The 20,930-nt window shown below is 42.5% G+C and overlaps 1 protein-coding gene across 1 annotated transcript in view; it reads left to right on the top strand.

Moving 5' to 3' along the window:
* Positions 1-11,996: 11,996 nt before the first annotated feature.
* NPR3 (natriuretic peptide receptor 3) overlaps positions 11,997-20,930 on the top strand; it is a gene marked incomplete at both ends in the record, with an annotated part of 38,481 nt that continues 29,547 nt past the window's right edge. Inside the window, 2 exons of the mRNA XM_082302192.1 lie at positions 11,997-12,699; positions 17,269-17,391. Coding sequence (XP_082158318.1) covers positions 11,997-12,699; positions 17,269-17,391 — 826 coding nt within the window. The remainder of the gene's footprint in view (positions 12,700-17,268; positions 17,392-20,930) is intronic.

A 20,930-nucleotide genomic window follows, 5' to 3' on the forward strand; every position in this document is an offset into this window, starting at 1 on the left:
AAATTTTAAAAAATAGGATTGATCAGTGTCTGATTTCCCAGGGGAGGGAAAAAAAAAAAAGATGTGTAAGAGATTCTGAGGTGGTTGTGTCAGACCTGAACTGCAGGAGTGCCTGCAGCTGTCCCAAGGGAAGCCTCAGCTCAGGGGCTTGGAAGCTACAGACACCTCTAAGGAAAGGATGTGATAGCAGTTACGGCTTTTGCTCTGTAACCTTCTTTCCCTCCTCTCCCTGCTGTTGTTCTCCGCTAATAATAATGTTTTCATTTAGGAAGGTTACTATCTTGCAGCACAATCTCAGGTGGCTATGGCCTACCAGAGTGGCCAGTCCCAAGGCCTTAGGTGTGTTTGGTAACCTTACGCATACTAATATACCACTGAACTCACCCAGTAATTTAGTTTAAGCAAGATGTTCATTACCAGATTTCATGTTTTCAAGAAATCCTGGCATAGCATCCTTACTTTGAAGAGAGTAAATCACGGGGCAGGTCTTGCCTTGGACCTCTGCTGCTTGCAGAGCACCCAACTTCCACCTCCTGCAACAACTGCCTTCTGTTCATCTGCAGCAGTGATTGGGGAGTTTAGAGTGTCTAAAATGTGCTCAGATGGATATTGGGGCACCTCAGGTTCCATGGACTTAAGTGCTATGAGCCAAAGGTTCAGGAAAAAAAGGGAAGTTTTGTTTAGCTTTCAAGTACTGGTTATGTAGTGGTGAAGGATGGTCAAGAGAATGTCACTGGGCTATTTGACCACAAATGCAGGAGCTTGAAAAATAATGCAAATATTTAAATCTATTTGTTAAAACATGAAAATGGAAAGGTGTTGTAAATAGGAACCTAAAGACAGAATCAGGCCTAGATCTGGATAGTTCATTTGTTGTCTGAAAGTAATGTATGAGTAGCATAAATATGGGCAAAAACATTTATTAAAGAGCTACATTTAATAATATATGTGTGATCTTTTGTAGCAATACAATGTTTATTAACAAATGATATTTCATAATACTAACTTCTATATCTGCAGTATCTCCTACAATCTTTTTCAGGCGGACAAATTACAAGTGTCTAACAGACAGAACATCGCAAAACTTATAGACAAATTATGTAACGCCAAAATGAACAAAATTGTATAGTGATGCTGATCAAGAGAAAAAGCTATTAAGCATCTCAAAAGCAATTGGGAAACTGTCCCTTTTGCCACAAGATGGCAGCAGCGAAACATGCTGATCTGATGAGAAGCTCAACTTCAGCTCACAGCTCTTGGCTTTAGGAAATAGAATTTATGACAGAAAGCACAAAATTAAATTACTGTTTTACTGACTTTGCTCTTATTTAATGATGTGCGACTAAATTCAACCATGCTCTAATAGTGTAAATTGATTTCAGTGTGCTTTAATGATTATCAGCAATGAATAGATGTTTCTACTTCATGTGAAGTTTGTTGGGAAAAATGTGGTCAGAAACTTCTACTGGAATTGCAGTGTTACTTGGCTTATATTTCATTTAGGAAAACTAAAAATCAAAATCAAATCAAAATGCAAATAAAACTTTAGAGCAATGAATGTAGCACGTTTACACCATTTACTTGCACCATCTGTTCTAGGGAAATCGTCTGACTTGTAATACAGCACTAGGCTTTCTGTAAAATGTCTGTGTTTGTTTATATTTGTGTACATTAAATCAACTCTATTCACTGTAGAATATTTACTGATTTCACAAACTCTGCATTAATTTGAAAATCAAATTGTATGAACGCCACCCATTTACATTGAGAGTTCAAAATACATAATTTGAATTCCAGGTCCAGTGGATTTCCATAAACTCACTTCAAGCTAAGAGTTGTCATCTCAAAATTAAAAAATCTTAGAAATATGAGAATTTCATGTTTGAGAGTTGAAATATTTTTGTGCAGTTTTCTGTTGTATTAATTTCACTTGGGCTAATGCAACAAAGCAGTAGACTTCTCCTAGAAGTCCAGTATAACTCTCTTAGAAATGTATACTTAGAAATTGAAAAATGTGTGAAGGTAAATAAAAAAATAAATTTGACATTACATTTAAATATTGTGAAAATGACTGAAGTCCTGATTCAAACTGGAACATGCTGGGAAAACTAATCTAAGCCTTGACATTTGATATTATTTCAGCTTTTGGTGCCTTATTATTAAAATACTTGTATTTTTAGAAGGACAAGAAAAATAACTTTTTTTCACACACAAAAAAAGGAGACAATTTGGGTTTGTTTCTATATCCATGATGGCTTTGTGTACAGCCACTATCATATGTAGTCTGGTCGTCTTCATGCACCAAGAGGTTTGCCCAAATGCCAGCCTTGTTTCTGCTTTTTCCAGGAGAGATAATTACTCATGCATGCTAGGGAGAAAATCCTCACTAACAGAAGAAGTCCCAGACGTTTTGTAGATTGAAAGCACACTTCACAGAGACAGCCTCGTCCCACCTGTGCTCCCCAGGATGCAGGTCCTCTCCACTTGCCCCTTTTACCCCCTTCATACCTGCAGCAGTGCAGGTAATACATTCAAATTGCTCAGGGTCAGTTTGTTCTCTATGGCCAGGCAGGTTTTTCTAGTAAAACACAATGAGGTGTATTTGGTCAAATGTAGGAGACAACCAGTTTCATTGCTTATAGTTATAGGTGCTGAGATCAGAGGTTACAAATTCCAGGTGAAACTTTAAACCAGGATTTACTCCTTGACATCAGATGTGCATCAGATTTTTACTAGGAATCCTTGGGCCTTTTAAAGAAGAGATGCTGGGTGATTTTCCCTTGCCTCCCTCCCCCCGCTTTTTCTCCCTTCAATAAAGACAAGATTTGGCTTTCTGCTTCTTTATAACAAACATACCAATTATAACTCATGTCTCATTTCCCCTGCGTCTCAATTTTACCCCTAGTTCACTTGGTTAAAATGTTTTAGCATACGTATAGCTGATCCAACAATATTGTGTCTCACATCATAAAAAGTAGTGGGTGTGCATGCATTCAAATAAACTCAGCTCTTTCCTGTATTCTTTTCATAGAGCTCAGACATGTCATTTTGGGGGGGCATGTTATTAATCCATTACTAATTGATGTATCTAGGGTTAAGATACTTTTCCAGACTCCTACCTTTAGGAGAAACTGCCCCTGCTTCACAGTATAATAGCAGATTCCTCCGAGTCTGTAATTCTATTTTCCAGTAAGATTTGCACTTTAAACTATTGTTATTTTTTATTTAAAGCTTTTATTTTGGATATTGGTCTCAGAAAAAATGTGCTGTCGGCAGTCGTGACTCTCACTCTGGTCTCCACTCTCAGTCTTGTGACTGGGCTGTGAGATGTGGATCCAGAGCTCCTGCCTTCCATTTCCTGTTCGTAGGTGAAGATCAAACAGTAAGGCACCAGTCATTTTACAAGGAAAATAAAATGTTAGCTATTTCATATACTGAAGAGGAGGGTGATAAACTAAGAAAAAAAAATTAAAATCACATGTCCTTGACTGTCCTTAAACACAATGTTAAAAATCACAGTGATACATTTTTGCCAAACAATCTTGGACACATCCTTGGTTTTTGTAACCAAATTAAAACTAGCTTTTACTATAATTAAGCATCACCAAGTTATTGCACTATATAAAACTTCTTTGCTCATATATGGAATTTTCCAGAATACAAACTACTTTTTTGTTAACCTTTTTTTTTTCAAACAAAAAACAATTATGTTTCATTTTTGTGTGTATTTCAGAATTCAAAGTCTGAGAATGTGGGTTTTGTCAGATATGTTTGTGATCATGGAATTCCCTTTTTTTCTTATAGGCATTACTGGTATTTTTTCCCTCAGAATAGCATTTTCTGTTTCTATAATATTACTGAGATTGAACTGTTCCTCCATCTTCTTTGTGAGCCAAGTCCTCCATGCCATGGCATGACATGGCACATGGAGGAATTTTCTACATAATCCAGTTACAAGCAAGAAATGCATTTTCCAGTAATTTCCTTGGTACAGTCCATAACCTTTGATTTTCCAGATTCAATTTCTTATTCCAAGCAATCTCCATCATACTCCGTAGCACTGGAAACTATCTCCAGATACCAAGGGATGAAAAATGCTTGCATTATCTTCTCCTGCTAATGCTCCATCTGACAATTTTGGGAGGAAATTGCAGACAACACAGGGAAATCAGATATTGCATTCTAGGATTTTGTTCTCTTTGACCATATTTTTCCTTGCAGTAGTGACCTAATTTCACACATTTCCAGTGAAACTTATTTTATTTGAGAAGTCTGTTCTTGGTTTCTCTTTTTAGCTATGACTCAAATGTTCTGGCGATGTTCTCATTAACATCCCTTTCTAGTGATGTTTCATGGACATAATCCAATATCATTGCTTCAAGTAACGGAACACATGAAAGCTGATGAAAAGAGGTACACAATAACTGAATTTTGTCAAACTTCTTGTGACAAGTCATATAAAAAAGCTTTTTTCTTTGTGTCCTTTTCACTTTGAAGTATTTGGAATACTACTAGAAATAATACTAAACTGGTAAATTATTTCAAGATTTTATAACAACAGGGATAGAGAACAGAAAACTCCTTAGTTAGCAGTAGCTGCCACAAGGTGGATTCCTAGGGACTCCATTGTTAGGTGCTGATCAGAGGAAAATGATATTACAAGAGGACAAATTTAAATTTATTCACAGTTTACCTAGAAGAATGGGATGGGATGTCTTGGCAATATCATGGAACAGAATCACTAACTTTGAAACATCTGCTCCATATGGAAGGACCACAACGTATCTTTTCACTCTTTTCTTTCATAGACTAAGCAAACTTATTATTTTAATCTGTTTCAGGGAACATGCTTCCTGACACTGGTTCTTGCCTTCTGAATTGTCCAGTCTGTGATTTTCTCAAAACAATGATGCTTCAAACAAGCACGGTATTCCTGCAGAGCAGAGAGAACTATTGCTCACATCTCACATAGAGCAGTTCAGCTGACATAACAGCATTGTATCACTCATTCACCTTCAGTTGGTGGCTTGTTAGGATCAGCAGCTCCATTCTGTGCTGTGTCCTGCTTTTCTGTACACTTCCTTGAAGGGAAAAGCACTGGGCAGGAGCACATTGTTTCTTTTGCTTCAAACAACCGCTCCAGTTTGTTGGTCATAGATTTTGTTAACAGCTAATGACTTTTTGGGCAAGAACCAAACACAGGGTAAAATCAAGGTAGAACCAGCTTGAAATACCCTTCTAGTTTTACACAGTTTCATTTAATCATGGAAGTGATCAGTAATAAATGCAGCCTATATTAATACAAAGTTTTTTGTTTCAATAAATTGATTATTATCACAACTAGCTGCACTTCTGATTGCTCTCCTGTCTCCCTGATGTCTCCCCATTTTGTTTGTCATGATTCTGGCTCTGTCTTCTTGTGATTCTCCCTTTAATGAAAAGCACTGCATCATTCATCATACACAGCCTGTGCTGCTACATAAAGCTCTCCTTTCACAAACATCATAGGGTAAATCACCCCTTTAAATGGCACTGTTCAATGTTGGCACCAAGGATTAACCACAAGAAAAGGAAATAGAGTAAAATTTACATATTTTCTACATATATTTATGTATTTTATCATCTAGATCACCTAAGCCCAATATGCCGTCTCCGGTGCAGCTGCCTTGGGATAAGAAATGTTATTGCAGCTCACCTGGACCTGTTTTCTCTACCAGAGATTATCACCCCCTCCAGCCTCTTGGCATTTCTTCTTGTGGATCTGCTCCCTAGCCCGGTTTTAATGATCTAGTTTAGCAGAAACACCTTTTACTCTCAAATCGGGCTGACAGAATGAGGGTAAATAGCAATTACACACGCAGTTGCTCTGACATATCTGGAAGGGCAGTAAAGTCTGGCAGCAGAACCCAGCCAGAAAGCCCCATCTTTCACATCAGGTACTGCCAGAATGGGCATGACCTGAAGTCTTTTTTTTTGCCTTTTTTTTTTAACTCATGGCAGTTCAATTGATTTTTGCAGTTCTGCACAGTAATCCAATAGTCCCACTTCAGCTACAAATTACATTGGGGTCTTGCTCTTCTCTGTCCTATGTTGGACCAGCTCCCAGCTGCCTCTGAGAAAATTAAATTGGACAAATTCATCTGCCTAAAAAGATCTGTCCGGTGTTAAAAGAAGAACAGTATAACAATTAAGGTTGAAGACAAAAAGAATTAAACACCAATATTTTCTGCCCTTGTTTTTTTAATGTGAAAACTTCACATTTAAGTGAAGTGAACTTCTTGCTTACTTCTTCAGAAAGATGTCTAATTCTTGCTAGCATTTCCACCACTGTGTATGTTTGCTCTTTCTGTCGGCTTTGGCAGCAAAAGACATGAAGAAGTATTTTTTTTTACAAATATAAGGAATGCTTATGTCCTTTTGGCCTTAGTCTACAAGTGCACATACAGGAGAATGAGTTAAATATTTTCAAGCAGATTTTTTATCTCTGTGTGTATGATAAAAGCACTTATGCTGTCAGCAAGAGCAAAACATAAACTAATGGAAAGAACAAGCAGACTCTTAAGAAATAAATTATAAACTGCATGTAAAGAATGTATCACTTTCCAGAGGTCTCTGTTGTCAGTGTGCGAATACAAGCCACACTTCCGAAAGGCCTTTCTGTTTTTGCATAGAGCATGAGGACACCTCCATTTCCTCCCCCTCTCCTTCTGGCAGCCTGAAGAAGTGATCGCTGCTGAGTTCCTGCCTTTTAGCAGGAACAAGAACCTGTGAAGCTCTGTTCATTTCATTTTTTTGAGTCCTTATCCATCTTGGTCGATTTAAATTACATTAACTGATGTGTGAAATGGCCAGTTTGCCTGTTTGCAGGATTTCTTGAATTGTAAGATCTCCTTTTTTGACTTGCTTTGCAGTATCTCTTTATTGACTACTGGCACCCCACTCTTTGATCTGTACTTTGCTTTCCTCCATCCACTCATCTGTTCCTGGAGCTTTTGTCCTCACTCAGTAATCTCATTTGTTCCCATTCCTGTGATGTGATGACAAATGGCAACTGTGTATTCCACCAAGTCCCTACATTCTCTTTTTTTAAACCACATTAGTGATTTAATAAACTGGAAATTACAGAACTCCTGAAGCACATATTTTAATTTAATTACATATTTACACTGTTTTTTGTATCAGCTCATTGGAATAAGATCTGTCAATAGTATTAAAAATGGGTTTTTCTATGCATTCCCCATAATTTAATCATTAACTAACACACAAGAGAAAAGATATACAGAGCTCTCAGTACTAATTTTCACTAAGGAGTTCCTGCCTCTCATCTCTGGTGTCTTGCTGCTGTTGTTTCAGATCTCTTGCTCTGCCGTGCCGACACAACCACAAACCATATCAATGAACAAATTTGGTTTAAAAAATAATCCACATTTTCCCTCAGAATATTCTTAAAGATCAATCAGTTGCTGGGATGATAGTACTTTGTAAACTGAATTTACAGAGTTGAATATCCAGAGAAAACATAGATATCTGGTTTCTTTATGTTGCGAGAATTCTGTTCCTCTTGTATGGTAATACATGTGAAAGTAGACTCTGGAATAGTCCCTGTCACGAGATGACACATAACAGCAATCCAGCTCTTTGGTTGTTAGTGGTGTGAGATATCTGATGCCAGCTCTGTTTCTGAGGGACATGTGACAGTATTTCTAACTTTTCTTTTATAGGCAATATGGGTACCTATTGTAGAGTTACTAAATCTCAAGCAGAAATGATCTTTGCCCTCCAAAGCCTTTTAAATCCTTTGGACAGAAATGCCATGATGTTGGTAAGGCACAGATGACGTTTGTTTTTCACCACTCACTCTTTATCTCAAACTATGGTGTGGTTGTTTGATGGAGGCAGGTGCACATGAGGAACAAGGTGGCAATCATCTTGTGCACTCCAGTGACCATCCAGTGCTGATCTGTTTAAGACAGGGAAATGAAAACAGAAGTGAAAATCACAGCAACAACTTGGATCCAAGCCAAGATGATTTATCCTCTTAATTTAGTTTAGTTAACATAAAAGTCTGTTCTATACTCAGACCTTATCTATATCCAGATATTGTCTATAAATACAGAAATTGGTTGCCTAAACAAAATGAATATTTTCTAACATAGTCCAGTCAGAAGAGGAAAGTGAGTTTAGCAGACAGGCAATATGACTCAAGGTAATGCATTAGGGGTTACACTGTTAAAAAAATACAATAGTTGTATTCTTAATATTACTTTCCTAACTAAAACTACTTGGAAAAGAGGAAATGTAAGGATACTTATTTAAGTGAAAATAATTGCAAAAACATCTCTCTTGTAAATAAAAGTTATGTGGAAGGTTGTGATGTCAACTTCTAATCATTATGTCCTTTCAAAGCCTTCAGTGGAACGAAAAGTATTCTGCAAAACATTAATGACTAATGGAACTAGCATTTGCTGTGTATAAAGCTGCGTTTTGCCCATGTTGCATGTTGTCTGGAGTGGCAAGCAGCAGACAAGAAGTATTGTTCCTCCTTAAACATTCATGACAAGAAGTTTAACCTTTATTATTTATGGAAAAGAAAAGACTGGGGGCCGGTTTTTCATCCTAGCATTTCATTTGTAAAAGAAAAATGACGTCCACCTGTCTGCCTTTACCATACTTTCTGTTGTGAAGTGAAAGTTGTTAAGGTAGCAAGAGTAGCAAAGTGTTTTTACTATGCACGTGTGTATATATACATCTGTATGTATGTACACCTATGTTTTGTGTGCAGTTTTGTGATCTTGTGGTTCTTATACACGTATCTCCACAGAAGCTGGTGCCACTTAAAAGGACAACAAATAAATATGTCCCCTTTCCATTTATTTTTTTAGCATCAGATTGGCTCATCTTGGGTTTTCATGCTGCAGTGTTTTCACTTGAAAACTGTGTTGATTTTTTACATAACAGAAGTATATGAAGGTAAGGTCACAAACACAAAAAGAGACATAAGATACATCACGATGCATTTAGAAATCCTTTAGGTGTGTTCCAAAAGAGTATAGATTCCTTAAAATAAAAAGATAATAGATTTCTTGAAAGACAGGGGAAGAGTTTGCAAGTCTGAGTGGCAGGGTATGTTTGCAGTACAGGCGATGTTACAGTATTTCATCTTTTCAGCCTGTAGGTGGGACTGTGTTTTCAGCGAACCCATCTGTGAAAAAAATTCTGAATCGGCATCAGGCAGCTCAGGCTGCTGCTAACACTAGCTGGAGCGAGTCAAGTGATTCTTGACTTGTGTTTGAGTTATTTCTGGGGGGAAAATAGCCTGTGTCCGAAATTACTTTAGTCCTAACGGTCCAGCCTGAAATCTCTGTTCTCACTGCAGTCTGCGGGCATTCTGCCTGCTACAAATCCGCAACTGCAGGATTTGTTCCTATTAAAAAGCATTTATGTAGCCGAAAAGAATAATGTCTGTGGAGAAATGCTGAATTTAGAACTATGGAAAATACTGTAAGTGAACTGATGATGGTGTATTAAGTGACATTTTGAATTGGGATTAACAATTAAATTCTCATGCATAACTTCCTGGCTCAGAAAACTAAGTCAATCAAAGGCTGGGATTCTTCTTTAGAAAAACACTTACGGCAAAGGGGAACACCAGAAATGTTTATAGCACTCTAGGCCCACAGAGACACTGACTCCCATAATGCTGGATGCAACTCCTCAGGTGGGCAAGAACTACATACATTTTTATGAAAACACTGAAATTGGACGTTGACACTACTACTGCTATGCAGTCCTGGCTAGGTGCCTTTTGTTTCTTGTTTTGCCTCATGCTGGCCCTGCTTCTCCCACTCTTACTCATTCCCAGCAGTACTTTACCTCACAAGGAGCAGCCCATGTAAAGGGGCTGCGTCCCTGTGATTTATGGGCTTACTATCTCTTCTGTTGTGTTTACACAGCTTACACTCAAATAAGACAGCTAGGAGAGTATGGGGCTCACATGTAAAATGAAAAAGATATTCTGCTGGGGGAAAAAGGAAATCAAGAGAGATCCAACCATATTTTGGTGCTGTAAACACATCTGTAGGGTCACCATAAAGCAATGACTACAAAGGTCAGCATTTCAAAATGTGTCTTAAGAAAATGTTTTTGCAAGCTTTGTGGTGAAGATGGCTGGCGTGTTGTATATTGTAACATTCTGCTTAATCTCCTCTATGCTATATGGAGTCATTTACAACAAAAAATGCCTGACATAACTTACAGCACAGGAACACACAAAACCAGCTTCACCAGGGTGGATGTTTATGTAATCTTCAAGAACACTCTGAAGTTTGATTCAGTAATCAAATAAAACCTCGAGAGGCACATTTCTCAGAGACACTACCCATCTTTGAATTTCTGAGCTTCTTTATTTTACCAGGCCTTGTTAGATAAATGTTGATGATTATTTCTGTACATCGTGTTATCTGCTGTTTTCATTCCACTTCTCGGTTGTAATTGCACAAGCGCTTTGAGCTTGCTTTATTTAATTGAGGCATCTTAAAGGTGAGCAGATGGTCACCACAGGAGTGCAGGTTTCCCATTCATAGCCTGCACAGCAAAGGCAGCAACAAAAATGAAGTTTACACATACTGCCCTGACAACGACCTCTGTGCTGAACTAAACAAACCCCTTCTGTAAAGCCAGGAGCAGTTCACTCACCTTTCGAATGCAAACCTGGCACTCTCTAACAACTATAAAACATCAAACCGCGCAGCCCTGCTCTCAGAATGCATGCTGCTATAGGGCACACAAAGCTCCACAGAGCGCCATCCTTTAGGATATTGCTGTCAAAAAGCATCAGGTGTTGCAAAGCCTCTTTCACAAAACATCTTGCACATTTCACATTCCTTTATTCCAGAAAAGGTTAACAAAATCTGAAGCATAGCAGCTTTAGGCCAGGGAGTAGAACTGAACAGGGATGCTCTTATGACTAGGCAGTGTTGTCACAGAAATTCCAAAAGTTTTTTTTCCTAATAAAATAATCTCGTAACTCTTCTTCACTGGGGTTAACCTCCGTTGCTTGGGGCACGAAATTGTGTCTTTCAACACAGTGGGAAATGACAAAACCCGGCATCTAGACTTTCTTGGCACGGGGGACTCAGAAAGACCCCAGAGAGACATAGGCAGGGCTCACAGATCCAGCGTCAACTTCCCCGTAGGCTTATGCTGTGCACGGGCACCTTTCCAGGTGAGGAAACGGGAGCAGGGCAGCCCTGCTTGTGCCCTGCCGCAGCGCCCTTCAGGCTGCCGCCTGCATCCCCTGGTGCTGGTGCTGCAACCCCTCCTTCCCCAAATCCCACAGCCCTGCCGAGTGCCGACCCTTGAGCCCTCGGGGTGCCTCAAAAGCCTTCCTTATGCAATAAAGGACAGCTTAATCCGGAGGAACCCCCAAAAAATATTTGAGAAAAAAATGAAAGTGCAATGGGATTCTTTACTCCCCGGCCCCTACTGCGAGGACTTGCTTGGCAAAGGAGGGCAGCAGCCGAGCAGGAAGGTATAGGAATTACACACACATCAGTGTTAGATGTATGCGATAAGGACACCCCCCGCCCGCCCGCGGAGGTGTGCGGGGCGGGGGGGCCGCAGGGAGGGGGCGGGCGGGAGGGAGCGCCCGGGCCGGCTCCTCCCTGCGCACAAACCCGGCCGCGCCGCGCGGGCGTGCGGAGACGCGGCCGCCGCTCCCGCGCTACTTAAGCGGGGAGGGCGCAGCCCGGCAGCCCCGCGGGGGGATCCGGCGCGGGGGGGCAAGTGACCATAGTAATAGTCGTCTATCTATAAGAGAACGAGAAAAGCAGAGCCGAGATGCTCCGTCCGTGACCCGCAGGCGGGGTGGGGAGGGGCAGGTTGTGAATCCGCCAAGCACCTGAGAAATAAAGCACGACCGAACAATTTCGAGGCGGGCGGGGAAGGGGGGGCGAAAAGTTTGCCGGAGCTCGGGCGTCTCCTGGGGGGCGGGCGCGATGCCGCCCTGGCTGCTCGGCAGCCTCTGCTGCGTGCTGGCGGCGCGGGCGGCGCTGGGCGGCGGCCCCGCGGGCGCGGAGGAGGAGGAGGAGAAGCTGATCCGGGTGCTGGTGCTGCTGCCGCAGGACGACGCCTACCTTTTCTCGCTGGGGCGGGTGCGGCCGGCCATCGAGTACGCGGTGCGGAGCCTGCGGGAGAGCGGCGCGGGTCTGCCGCCCGGCTACGCCTTCCAGCTCACCTACGAGGACTCGGCGTGCGGCAACCGCGCCCTGTTCAGCCTGGTGGACATGGTGGCCCTGAAGCGCCGCCGCCCCGACCTGCTGCTCGGGCCGGTGTGCGAGTACGCGGCGGCGCCGGTGGCGCGGCTGGCCGCGCACTGGGACGTGCCGATGCTGTCGGCGGGCGCGCTGGCCGCCGGCTTCGGCGCCAAGGGCGGCGAGTACTCGCACCTCACCCGCGTCGCGCCCGCCTACGCCAAGATGGGCGAGATGCTGCTGGCCCTCTTTCGCCACCACCAGTGGAACCGGGCCACGCTGCTCTACAGCGACAGCAACCCCGAGCGCAGCTGCTACTTCGCCATGGAGGGCGTCCATGTGGTCTTCCAGGAGGAGGCCTTCCACATGGCCGTGCACAGCTTCGACGAGACCAGCCGGCACCTCGACATCGACGACGTCGTCCGCGCCCTCCAGACGGGCGAGAGGGGTGAGTGGCGGCGGAGTGCCCGGCCGGGCTCCTCCATGGTGTTTGGTGGCGGCTGGGGCGATGGGAATGCCGGGGAGGGAAGATCTCCGGGAGGGGAAGAGTCAGGGCTCGTCCCCGCCCGTGGGAAACCCACTGCGGTGCTGCGACGGCATCCCCGGGCCAGGCATCCCCCGACAGACGGGAACAGTAGCCCGGAGTGAAGGCTCTGCCTACAGAGGTTCAGTCGAGTTTTGCCTCCCGACGGCAGAGAGGGCGGCTTGCCCTCGGGGACCGCTGTAGGAGGGCTTTGTGGCATGATAAGAAATCAGCTTTCTGCTGGCCGTCTGGTTTACCCAAAATTATCCACGTCTGCAGGGCAGCAAATCTGTTGCTTACTCTCTGACGTTTTTGCAGTGACATTGTAAGTTGACACTGCAAAGATGTTTCCTCTCACCCCGCTGTGTCTTTTCCTCACTTCTGCCTTTGGAAGCCCCGCCGAGTACCTCGTAAATAAAAATAACAAATGCATTTAGGGGAAATGGCAATTTCAGGGCATATGTGCATGAGAAGCACCTGAGTGCATGCTGTGATATTGTCACCAACAGTTAGCAAGACACCGTGGAGATGAATGGCTTGTAAAACATCTGGGACAGTCATCTCTGGGCTGAATGAACTGACTTTGCATCAGGGAGCAGCAAAGCAAAGTGCTTTGGAACGTGCAGTGTTGTAGTTAGATGTGCTTTAAAGTGAGATCTTCCCTAGCAATGTGTGGATATATGGGCATCAGAAAGACTTCTGGTGTTCGAGGGTTTTACCAGGCATAGGCTTCTCCAGTAAATTAATGCAAAAAGAAAAGATGTATTCCAGGAGTGAAATGCAGGGTGAAGTTAAAGTCCTTAGGTATTTTCCAAGAAAGCCATAGATGTACAAAGCTCTTTATACAGTTTTTACATATCTTGTTGTAGAGTGTTAAAATAGTATCAGAACTGGACAAATAAAGATCATGCTGTGTGTGGCTGGCAGAACTGGTATTATGGTGCTGAAGGCTGTGGGTGGAGCAGCCTTGCACTGCTGATGTCCTTACGCTGCTATGAAATCATTAACACGTGCAGGAGTGTGTGAGATAACTGAGGTCTAACAGTATAGGGCTCTTTAATTCCCTGTTCACTGGAGCAGGTGCTTAAAATAGAGCTTTCCTTGTAAGTACCATTTAGGGAAATATAATGAATGGAGAGAAATAAACGTGTCAGTGCTGGAGGAAACCACAGTGTGGGGAAAGATCCTTGTCAAGTGTCTGTGTGTGTGGCTTTCCTGATGCTGAGAGCATAACAGCATGCTTACAGCAGGAAAAGACAAGTGTTCACGCCAGCCCCACTCTTCACACCATGCTGACAGTTAGGGAGGTGAGGTTGCTTTCAGCCTGGTCTGAAATGCTTTGCTAAGCTGAGACATTTGATCTTTCACAATTCTGTAACTTGCAAATAACTGAACAAAAGCAGCCCTCTTCTTTCTCCCCATGGTGCCCAGTGGGATCCCTCCTTCCATTTTACCTCCTCATTTGCCCTCTGACTCCTGCCACTCAAGTGGGGCCCTCCAGCTTCTACTTGTTGCTTTCTGACCTTAAAGACTGACTGCAGGACTCACCTGGCACATTCCTTTCGCCCTGCTGCTCATGGCATCTTTCAGGTTACCACAATATTTTAAGAACTATAAATCATGTGGAGGGCTCACCAGATGAGGTCTGAAGAGCAGACAAGGTCTTTACTTCTTGGAGGGGCTCACTGGAGATCCCCCCAGCAAGACAGCAGGGCTTGTGGGCAGCAGCACACTGTCCAGAGCACTGTCAAGAAATGTTTTTCCTTGGTTAGTTTCCAGTTTTTAACGACTCCTGTGTCACACCTGTTGTGACACTATCCTTGGCACTAAGCTTTCACCTTCTCTAGTTTTCAAAGGCTGCTGCTTTTTGGGGTCCCACCTGAGTGGTCAGGCTTCACTGAACTCCCTGACCGGGACTGGGCTTTCAAGCAGATACAGGATTATTGCTTGAAACTCTCCCAGGGCCGGGACAGAAACTGCCCCACCGGCTGTACTGTGGGAGCCAGGACACAGGCTGTCTCCAGGGGCTAGGTTGCTGCTGGCTGGGGGTCTGCACTGAGCTCTCAGATGCCTGGGAGGAAGAGGCACACTCAGCCATGCACGCCTGTGTACCAGGGACTGCATGTGCAGTCCCTGGAGCCATGTGAAATGACTGAAGTCTTGGAACCACAAAAAAATAATGATGAAAAATATGATAATGAAAGTTAAGTGCCTGTCTACAATTAATTTCATTAGTAGTTCAAGCTCCCTTACAGGCTCAGGTCTGCCTGCTGCAGACTTCATGCTGTAGGCTCAGGTTTACTGCAAGGTTCACAAATGCAGACCTGTGCTTAAATGTATAAGCATGTAGTCCAAGGGATGTGTGTAGCAAAGGGAACACTTACTCCTTTAACTGGAATTAAACTCTGAAGTATTTGCAGGATGAGTCAATTCTAGTCAATAAATTCAGCATATTAGTATTAGAATTACTGTGTGTATTATGGCAGAGGGAGAACATTTTGTATGGGTTTGCACGTATCCATTTGTATGTATACAATAGTAAGGTACAGATGCAGATTAAATACATAATTTACATTTTTGGAAGAAAATTTGTTTTGGAGAAACAAATCCATGGCTTATTTGCTTCAGAATCTTGAAATATGTAATCTTTGCTTTCCTGCTGGGTTAGAAACCCCTTCCAAACAGTTAATATTACTTCCCTTACATTCCTTTAGAGGCTTACAAAATATGATTTAATGTATGTTAAAGTAGTTCCTCACACACACTCTTTCGTTTATTCCTTTTGCTCAACATCTTTTACTGGTGTTGTGGGAATCTCTTTGATTCCATCTACAGATTACAGTTTTATGGTAAAAGTGAATTAAAAAGGCAAAGTCAAGGAAGAATTGGGAGGGCAGCAAGGAAACATTTCAAAAGGAAATCTCTCACCTATACTGAAATTAAGAACAGTGAGACAAATTCATTCCTGATGTGCATCTGGAAAAGATTTGGTCCAAATTTTATTGTAAGAAAATTTTTTTCTTCTTCTTTCCCTTCATGCTAATATACTCCACAATGGTCATGAAATATGTCTTGCTCTGTTGCTCTGGAAATTATTATATTACTCTGCCATAATCAGTAGGACAGAGCTATGAATGGTATAACTCTCCTGAAGCATGGGGTTGTACTGAACATGACTCACCCCAGCGACACATCTGGAGGTTTATGCCTGTGATGGCATCCAACCAGAAAGGCGATGGGAGAAGATTCATCCTGTGCAAAAAGATTTGGCCTGTTTGGCATTTTCATTTCTTATAATAGAAAACACTTCCACCCAGAAGAGCCGAATGTGGTTTTGATTCATTTTTATTGTTGGGTTGAAAATATTTGCGTACATTATTGTAGCTTTTGAGTCCTGCCATGCATGACGGCGTTCTTGGAAATGTGCGTGCAGTTGGTTTTGAATCATCATCCTGACAGGATCTCTTATGCCCCTGCTGTAGCATACAGTCCTGAAGCACACACTGATAAAATACTTTGCTGCGCCCTCCGATATCAGTAGCTTCATACCTGTAGTCTTGTGAACCTGTATAAAAGCTTGTAGTGTAATTTGATCTGTGTGGGAGTTCTCTCCCCATTGTTGAAGACTTCACCCAAGCTTCTGCTTTCCTTCTGTAGAAGGAAGCAATAGCAAGGGAAGTAGTCCCCCTGCCCAGCAGCTCTGGGAAGAGACCTATCAACCACAATCATCACATTGTGGATCACGGTGCCCATACAGAGCACACCTGTTGACTTGTAGGTCTCATCGTAGCAGCAGAGCCTCTGCTTAGCTACTGGCCCATGGTAAATGGGGCTCTGTGGTGTTTGTACTCACCTTTGATCTCATGCTTATAGAAGGGTGCTTGGTTTTTCCATTTATTAACATTAAGTATCCCATCAATGATTGGTACCTAGGCTTCCTATGGAGAGGAAGTCATGTTTCGGAAAGATTCATACCACTATCCCTGCTGCACAGATGCTGCTCTCCGTTAAGTGCATGGAGGCAACAAAATCTAGGCCAGATGCCTAAGTAGTAGGTAGGTGAGGTATAGGCAAGTTCAGTCTACATCAAACTGCTCAATGAAATGGAAATTGAAATGGCAAAGTCATGTATCTCCATCTTTGTCTTATGTCCAGTTAGAAATAGCAGCAGAGGCTTATGACTGTGGTCTAGTCTACAAACACATGCAGCTAAAGAAGTTTGAAACCAGACCTTACATTTTGCAGGGGTAAAAAGCCAGATCACACGGAGGCTCTATTTAATTATCTTAAGAGGGAAGAGGAAGCCTCTCTGTTTTCACTACCTGTCTTGTCAGCTCTTTAGGAAGTCAGCTCTGTTTGCAATCTGTGCTTTCATGTTTGTTGCAAAACTGGGAGGACAGCTAGGGTCACTGTTTCTGGCAGTATTATTGCTTCACAGGCTGTTCTCTGAAGTTCTTGAGCTGCTTCTTATCTATGTTTCTCATTTTCTTCCAGTTGTAATCATGTGTGCCAGCGGTGACACTATCAGGAACATCATGTTGGCTGCTCATCGGCAAGGAATGACCAATGGGGACTATGCTTTCTTCAATATTGAACTCTTCAACAGCTCATCATATGGTAATGTTTTTCTTGCCTAAGTGTGTTGCAAAGTCTTTTGTAAGCTTGGTAGTATTTTTAGATTTGTTAGCCTCAAAACATGCAGCCCTGAGTCCCAGAAAACACCACTATATCTCCCTGTTGTTGCAGTTATCTTCCATTTGGGCTGTGGTGTTGCAGGAAATAAAACAGACCTTGTGGCAATAGCTGCTATGGGGTGGGTCACAAGATGCCAAGTATGCTACAGCAATAAGTTATTTAATTACTTTTCAAGGAAGTAGCACCAGACGGAGACATTGGTTGTGGTGTGGGTACCCCATTCTGCAGCGTCTGTGCTCAGGTCTAGGTGACTTACACCATCCCCAGCCATGTGACTGCCAGCTCTCCGGGCAGGGGCATTCCTGGCAGCCTGGTGACCTGTGGTCTGAGCAGATGGCTGAAAGGAGTGATTAGCAACAGCCAGCAGCATGGGCAGCTGCAAGGTTTGGGTTTCCAGAAATCATCTCTGTGCTGGGGTATCCACACATCTAATGTATTTATCTTTTGATCACAGACTCTGTCTGCAAAAATATTCAGCCATGCTGTGTTAAAGGGAGGACACTGGATGGGACACAGGCAGTCCAAATTTTCTAGAGCAGAGTGAATAAAAGTGGCTGTTTACACCCCTAAGTAAAAGGGGTCATTTTTGTCAAACTAAAACGTGACTCAAAATGTAAATGCATTTTCTTTTTGAAATATACCTATATGCCAAAATATAATTGTAACTGCATGTTACATCAGTGCGTGGTAGGGACTATACCTGCTCTCAGCTGGTGCAGCTGTCTCACTTAAATTCAAAGTAATATTGGAGCAATGTGTTTGCTGAGATCAAACATCAGATGGCTAAAGCTGGGGCAAGTTTTGTTGAAGTGTAACATGGCTCTTGAAAGGAGCAGCTTCTTTTGCAGATGTAGGAGAAAATAATTTCCTCCCTGCAGACTACTTTAACTAATCCACTACAATAACAAATCATTTCAAGTTAAAAACCAAGTGGAAGTTGAGAAAAAGGGAAGATTTGGGGGTTTAGTTTAAGTTGCAAAGGCTGACCATCAGAAACAACTGAATTCAAATAACAATAATTTTTTTTTAATTAATCTGTTAACCAGAACTTCCTTTGCATAAACTTTCTGTTACCCATCTACTACCTCTGAGATTATTTCACAGTAAACAGTGCTGTGACACACTGAATAATGAAGGTATATAACTATAAATTCAGAGAGCTAGATATGTACAGAAGTACAGATACTGCTACATGTATCATCAAGATTAGCTAAAGGATGCCAAGTTTTGCCAGGTAAGAATGAAATCACTCAAATATCTAAAAGATGAAGTTGTGGAACAAGATCAAAACCAATGTGGGAGCCTCATCACCACCCTCCTTTGCATCACAGGTAGTCCAATCTTTCTTTTGTAGCTTTTGTGAGGGATTAATGAAAACTGTCTAACTTCTGATGTAGTGTAGTTAGAATCTGGCATTTCCTGACATTTCTTTTAAACCAATTTTTCTGGTTGTGGATGTGTTTCCTATATAGAGTAAAATGACTGTGCATCAGAAGTTGACTTTTGTGCACATGGTCATTGCATGTGAAAAGCAAACACAAGAGAAGTGTAGAGAAATTCTCCCAAAAATCCTTGTTCCCAGTGCCTGGAGATATTAGGTTTTTTACTTCATAAAACCTAAGAGTGGGTGTGATTGGGCAATTGGCACTGTTTTTGTGTTCAGATGACTTTATTGCAGTTTGTTGTTGCCCTCTGGTCTGAATATTTCTAATTTTTCAGAAGAACAGGCTTATTAAATGCCAAGACTGCAATAATTGTACACAAGTATTGTAACAAGATGACCTCCCACAAAACAATCCATGAAGGAATTTAAATATGTAAATTATTCTAGGAACGCTGTTATGCAAGTGATAGTCGCAGTCTGCCAGTCCCAGTGTCAGGATTTAAAGAAGAGACATGTATAGTGTCCAGGACAGAAAGTTACCTGCTACCAGCACTGCCGCCTTCTTTTTTTAATTTTTTTTTGTGTCTATAATCTCATGCTTTTCAGCTATTTCCATTTGCAAATGCAAAGCTATAGCAAAGCCCTCCGTGCTGTAGTCTCTGCTGTTCTTCTTGAATCCTGCGCCTCTAAAATGCAGGTGTCCAGCTGGGGCAGAAGCTGTTCAGCTTTGAGGCTCCTGCAGGGCTTGTACTCTCTTTTGGGGAAGGTAGCAAGACATGCTTACTTACAACTGCCAGACGTGCATTTCTTTCTCTTTGAAAGCAGTAAAGAGGACGGGTGCAGGCACTGAAGGGGAGGGTGGCACAACCAGACAGTGGGATGTTAGCTGGTGTATCCATTGGGTGTGATGAGTAGGGTTCTGTGATTCTGACCTTGTATTGGGAAATAAATTCCTAAACCAAGGCATATGTATCTACAGCTTCTTCCTAAAAAAATTAAATCACTTTAAAAAAAAAAGCAAGTAAAGTTCATGGTATGCCTGAAGATTAGACATATCCTAGGTCGTAGGTGGTGCTAAGCTGTGGTAAATGAGGCTTTCCTGGGGTGGAAAAGAGAGGTGAAAATGCTTCGATGCTCCTGTGTCTCCTGCTGTGTGCTGGGACTGACAGGAGCTGCCCTGGACCCAAAAACTGCAGGAGAAAGGACTTATCCCCAGAGAAATGCAGGGCCTTTACTCCTTCCTTTGTGCTCTCCAAGGAAGCAGAGAAAATCTTCAGTTAAGTCGCAGCAGCAGTGCTGGGGTGCTGGGAGGACAAAATGCAAGCTTTTTACCTGCTTCAGGTCCCAAGAATTTGCTCTTGCAGCCACGTGATGCAGCTGGGAAGCACTGTGCAAGGAGCACCATGGGTTTGATACCTGGACTCTGTTTCCCTTAACATCTCTACTCCCAAACAACTTGCTTCTCTTGGTCTAAATGGCACCACTGTCCTCAACCCAAGCAAAATACCGACATCCTCTCTGATTTCAGGTTCCTATGCACCTCCAGGTCACCTTGGGAATTTAGCATTAGTTTTTGTCTTGGCTCATTTAGCCATAATGGGGTTTGTTGCTGTTGTTCAAAAAATAAAATTACTGTCTAGCTTTTAATTACTTGTAAGCATTTAAAGGGTCACTGCTTAGGGCTACCACTGTTCCCTCTAGGCTTTTTAGTTATCATTTACATTGAATAGCTGTTATCTGCTCCATAACAACATGAACCTTTCCACTGACCTCCTGTAGCTTTGGATCAGGATCTCAGGGCCTGCTAAGGCCAGGATCTGTTTGTCAGAAGGACTTCTCTGCTAATAAACAACCAGTCAGCTATCCTGCCTCTTAAAAATGTGGTTTCTTTACTGGTGGTCTGAGTTAAATTGTTCCCTTGCTGTGACACAAAACATGTGTAGGCAGCGTAGGCTCAGGGTTCCATTTTATTTCTGTGTATTCCTTTTCCATTAAAAGCAGGGCTGGTCTGGCAGCCATGGCATGCATGGTTTTGTCCTTGACCGCAGTGGGAGAGCTGCACCATCTGCCTCCCATT

Source organism: Coloeus monedula (genome assembly GCF_965178545.1).
Source record: "Coloeus monedula genome assembly, chromosome: Z".
In the NCBI taxonomy this organism is placed as follows: Eukaryota; Metazoa; Chordata; class Aves; order Passeriformes; family Corvidae; genus Coloeus; species Coloeus monedula.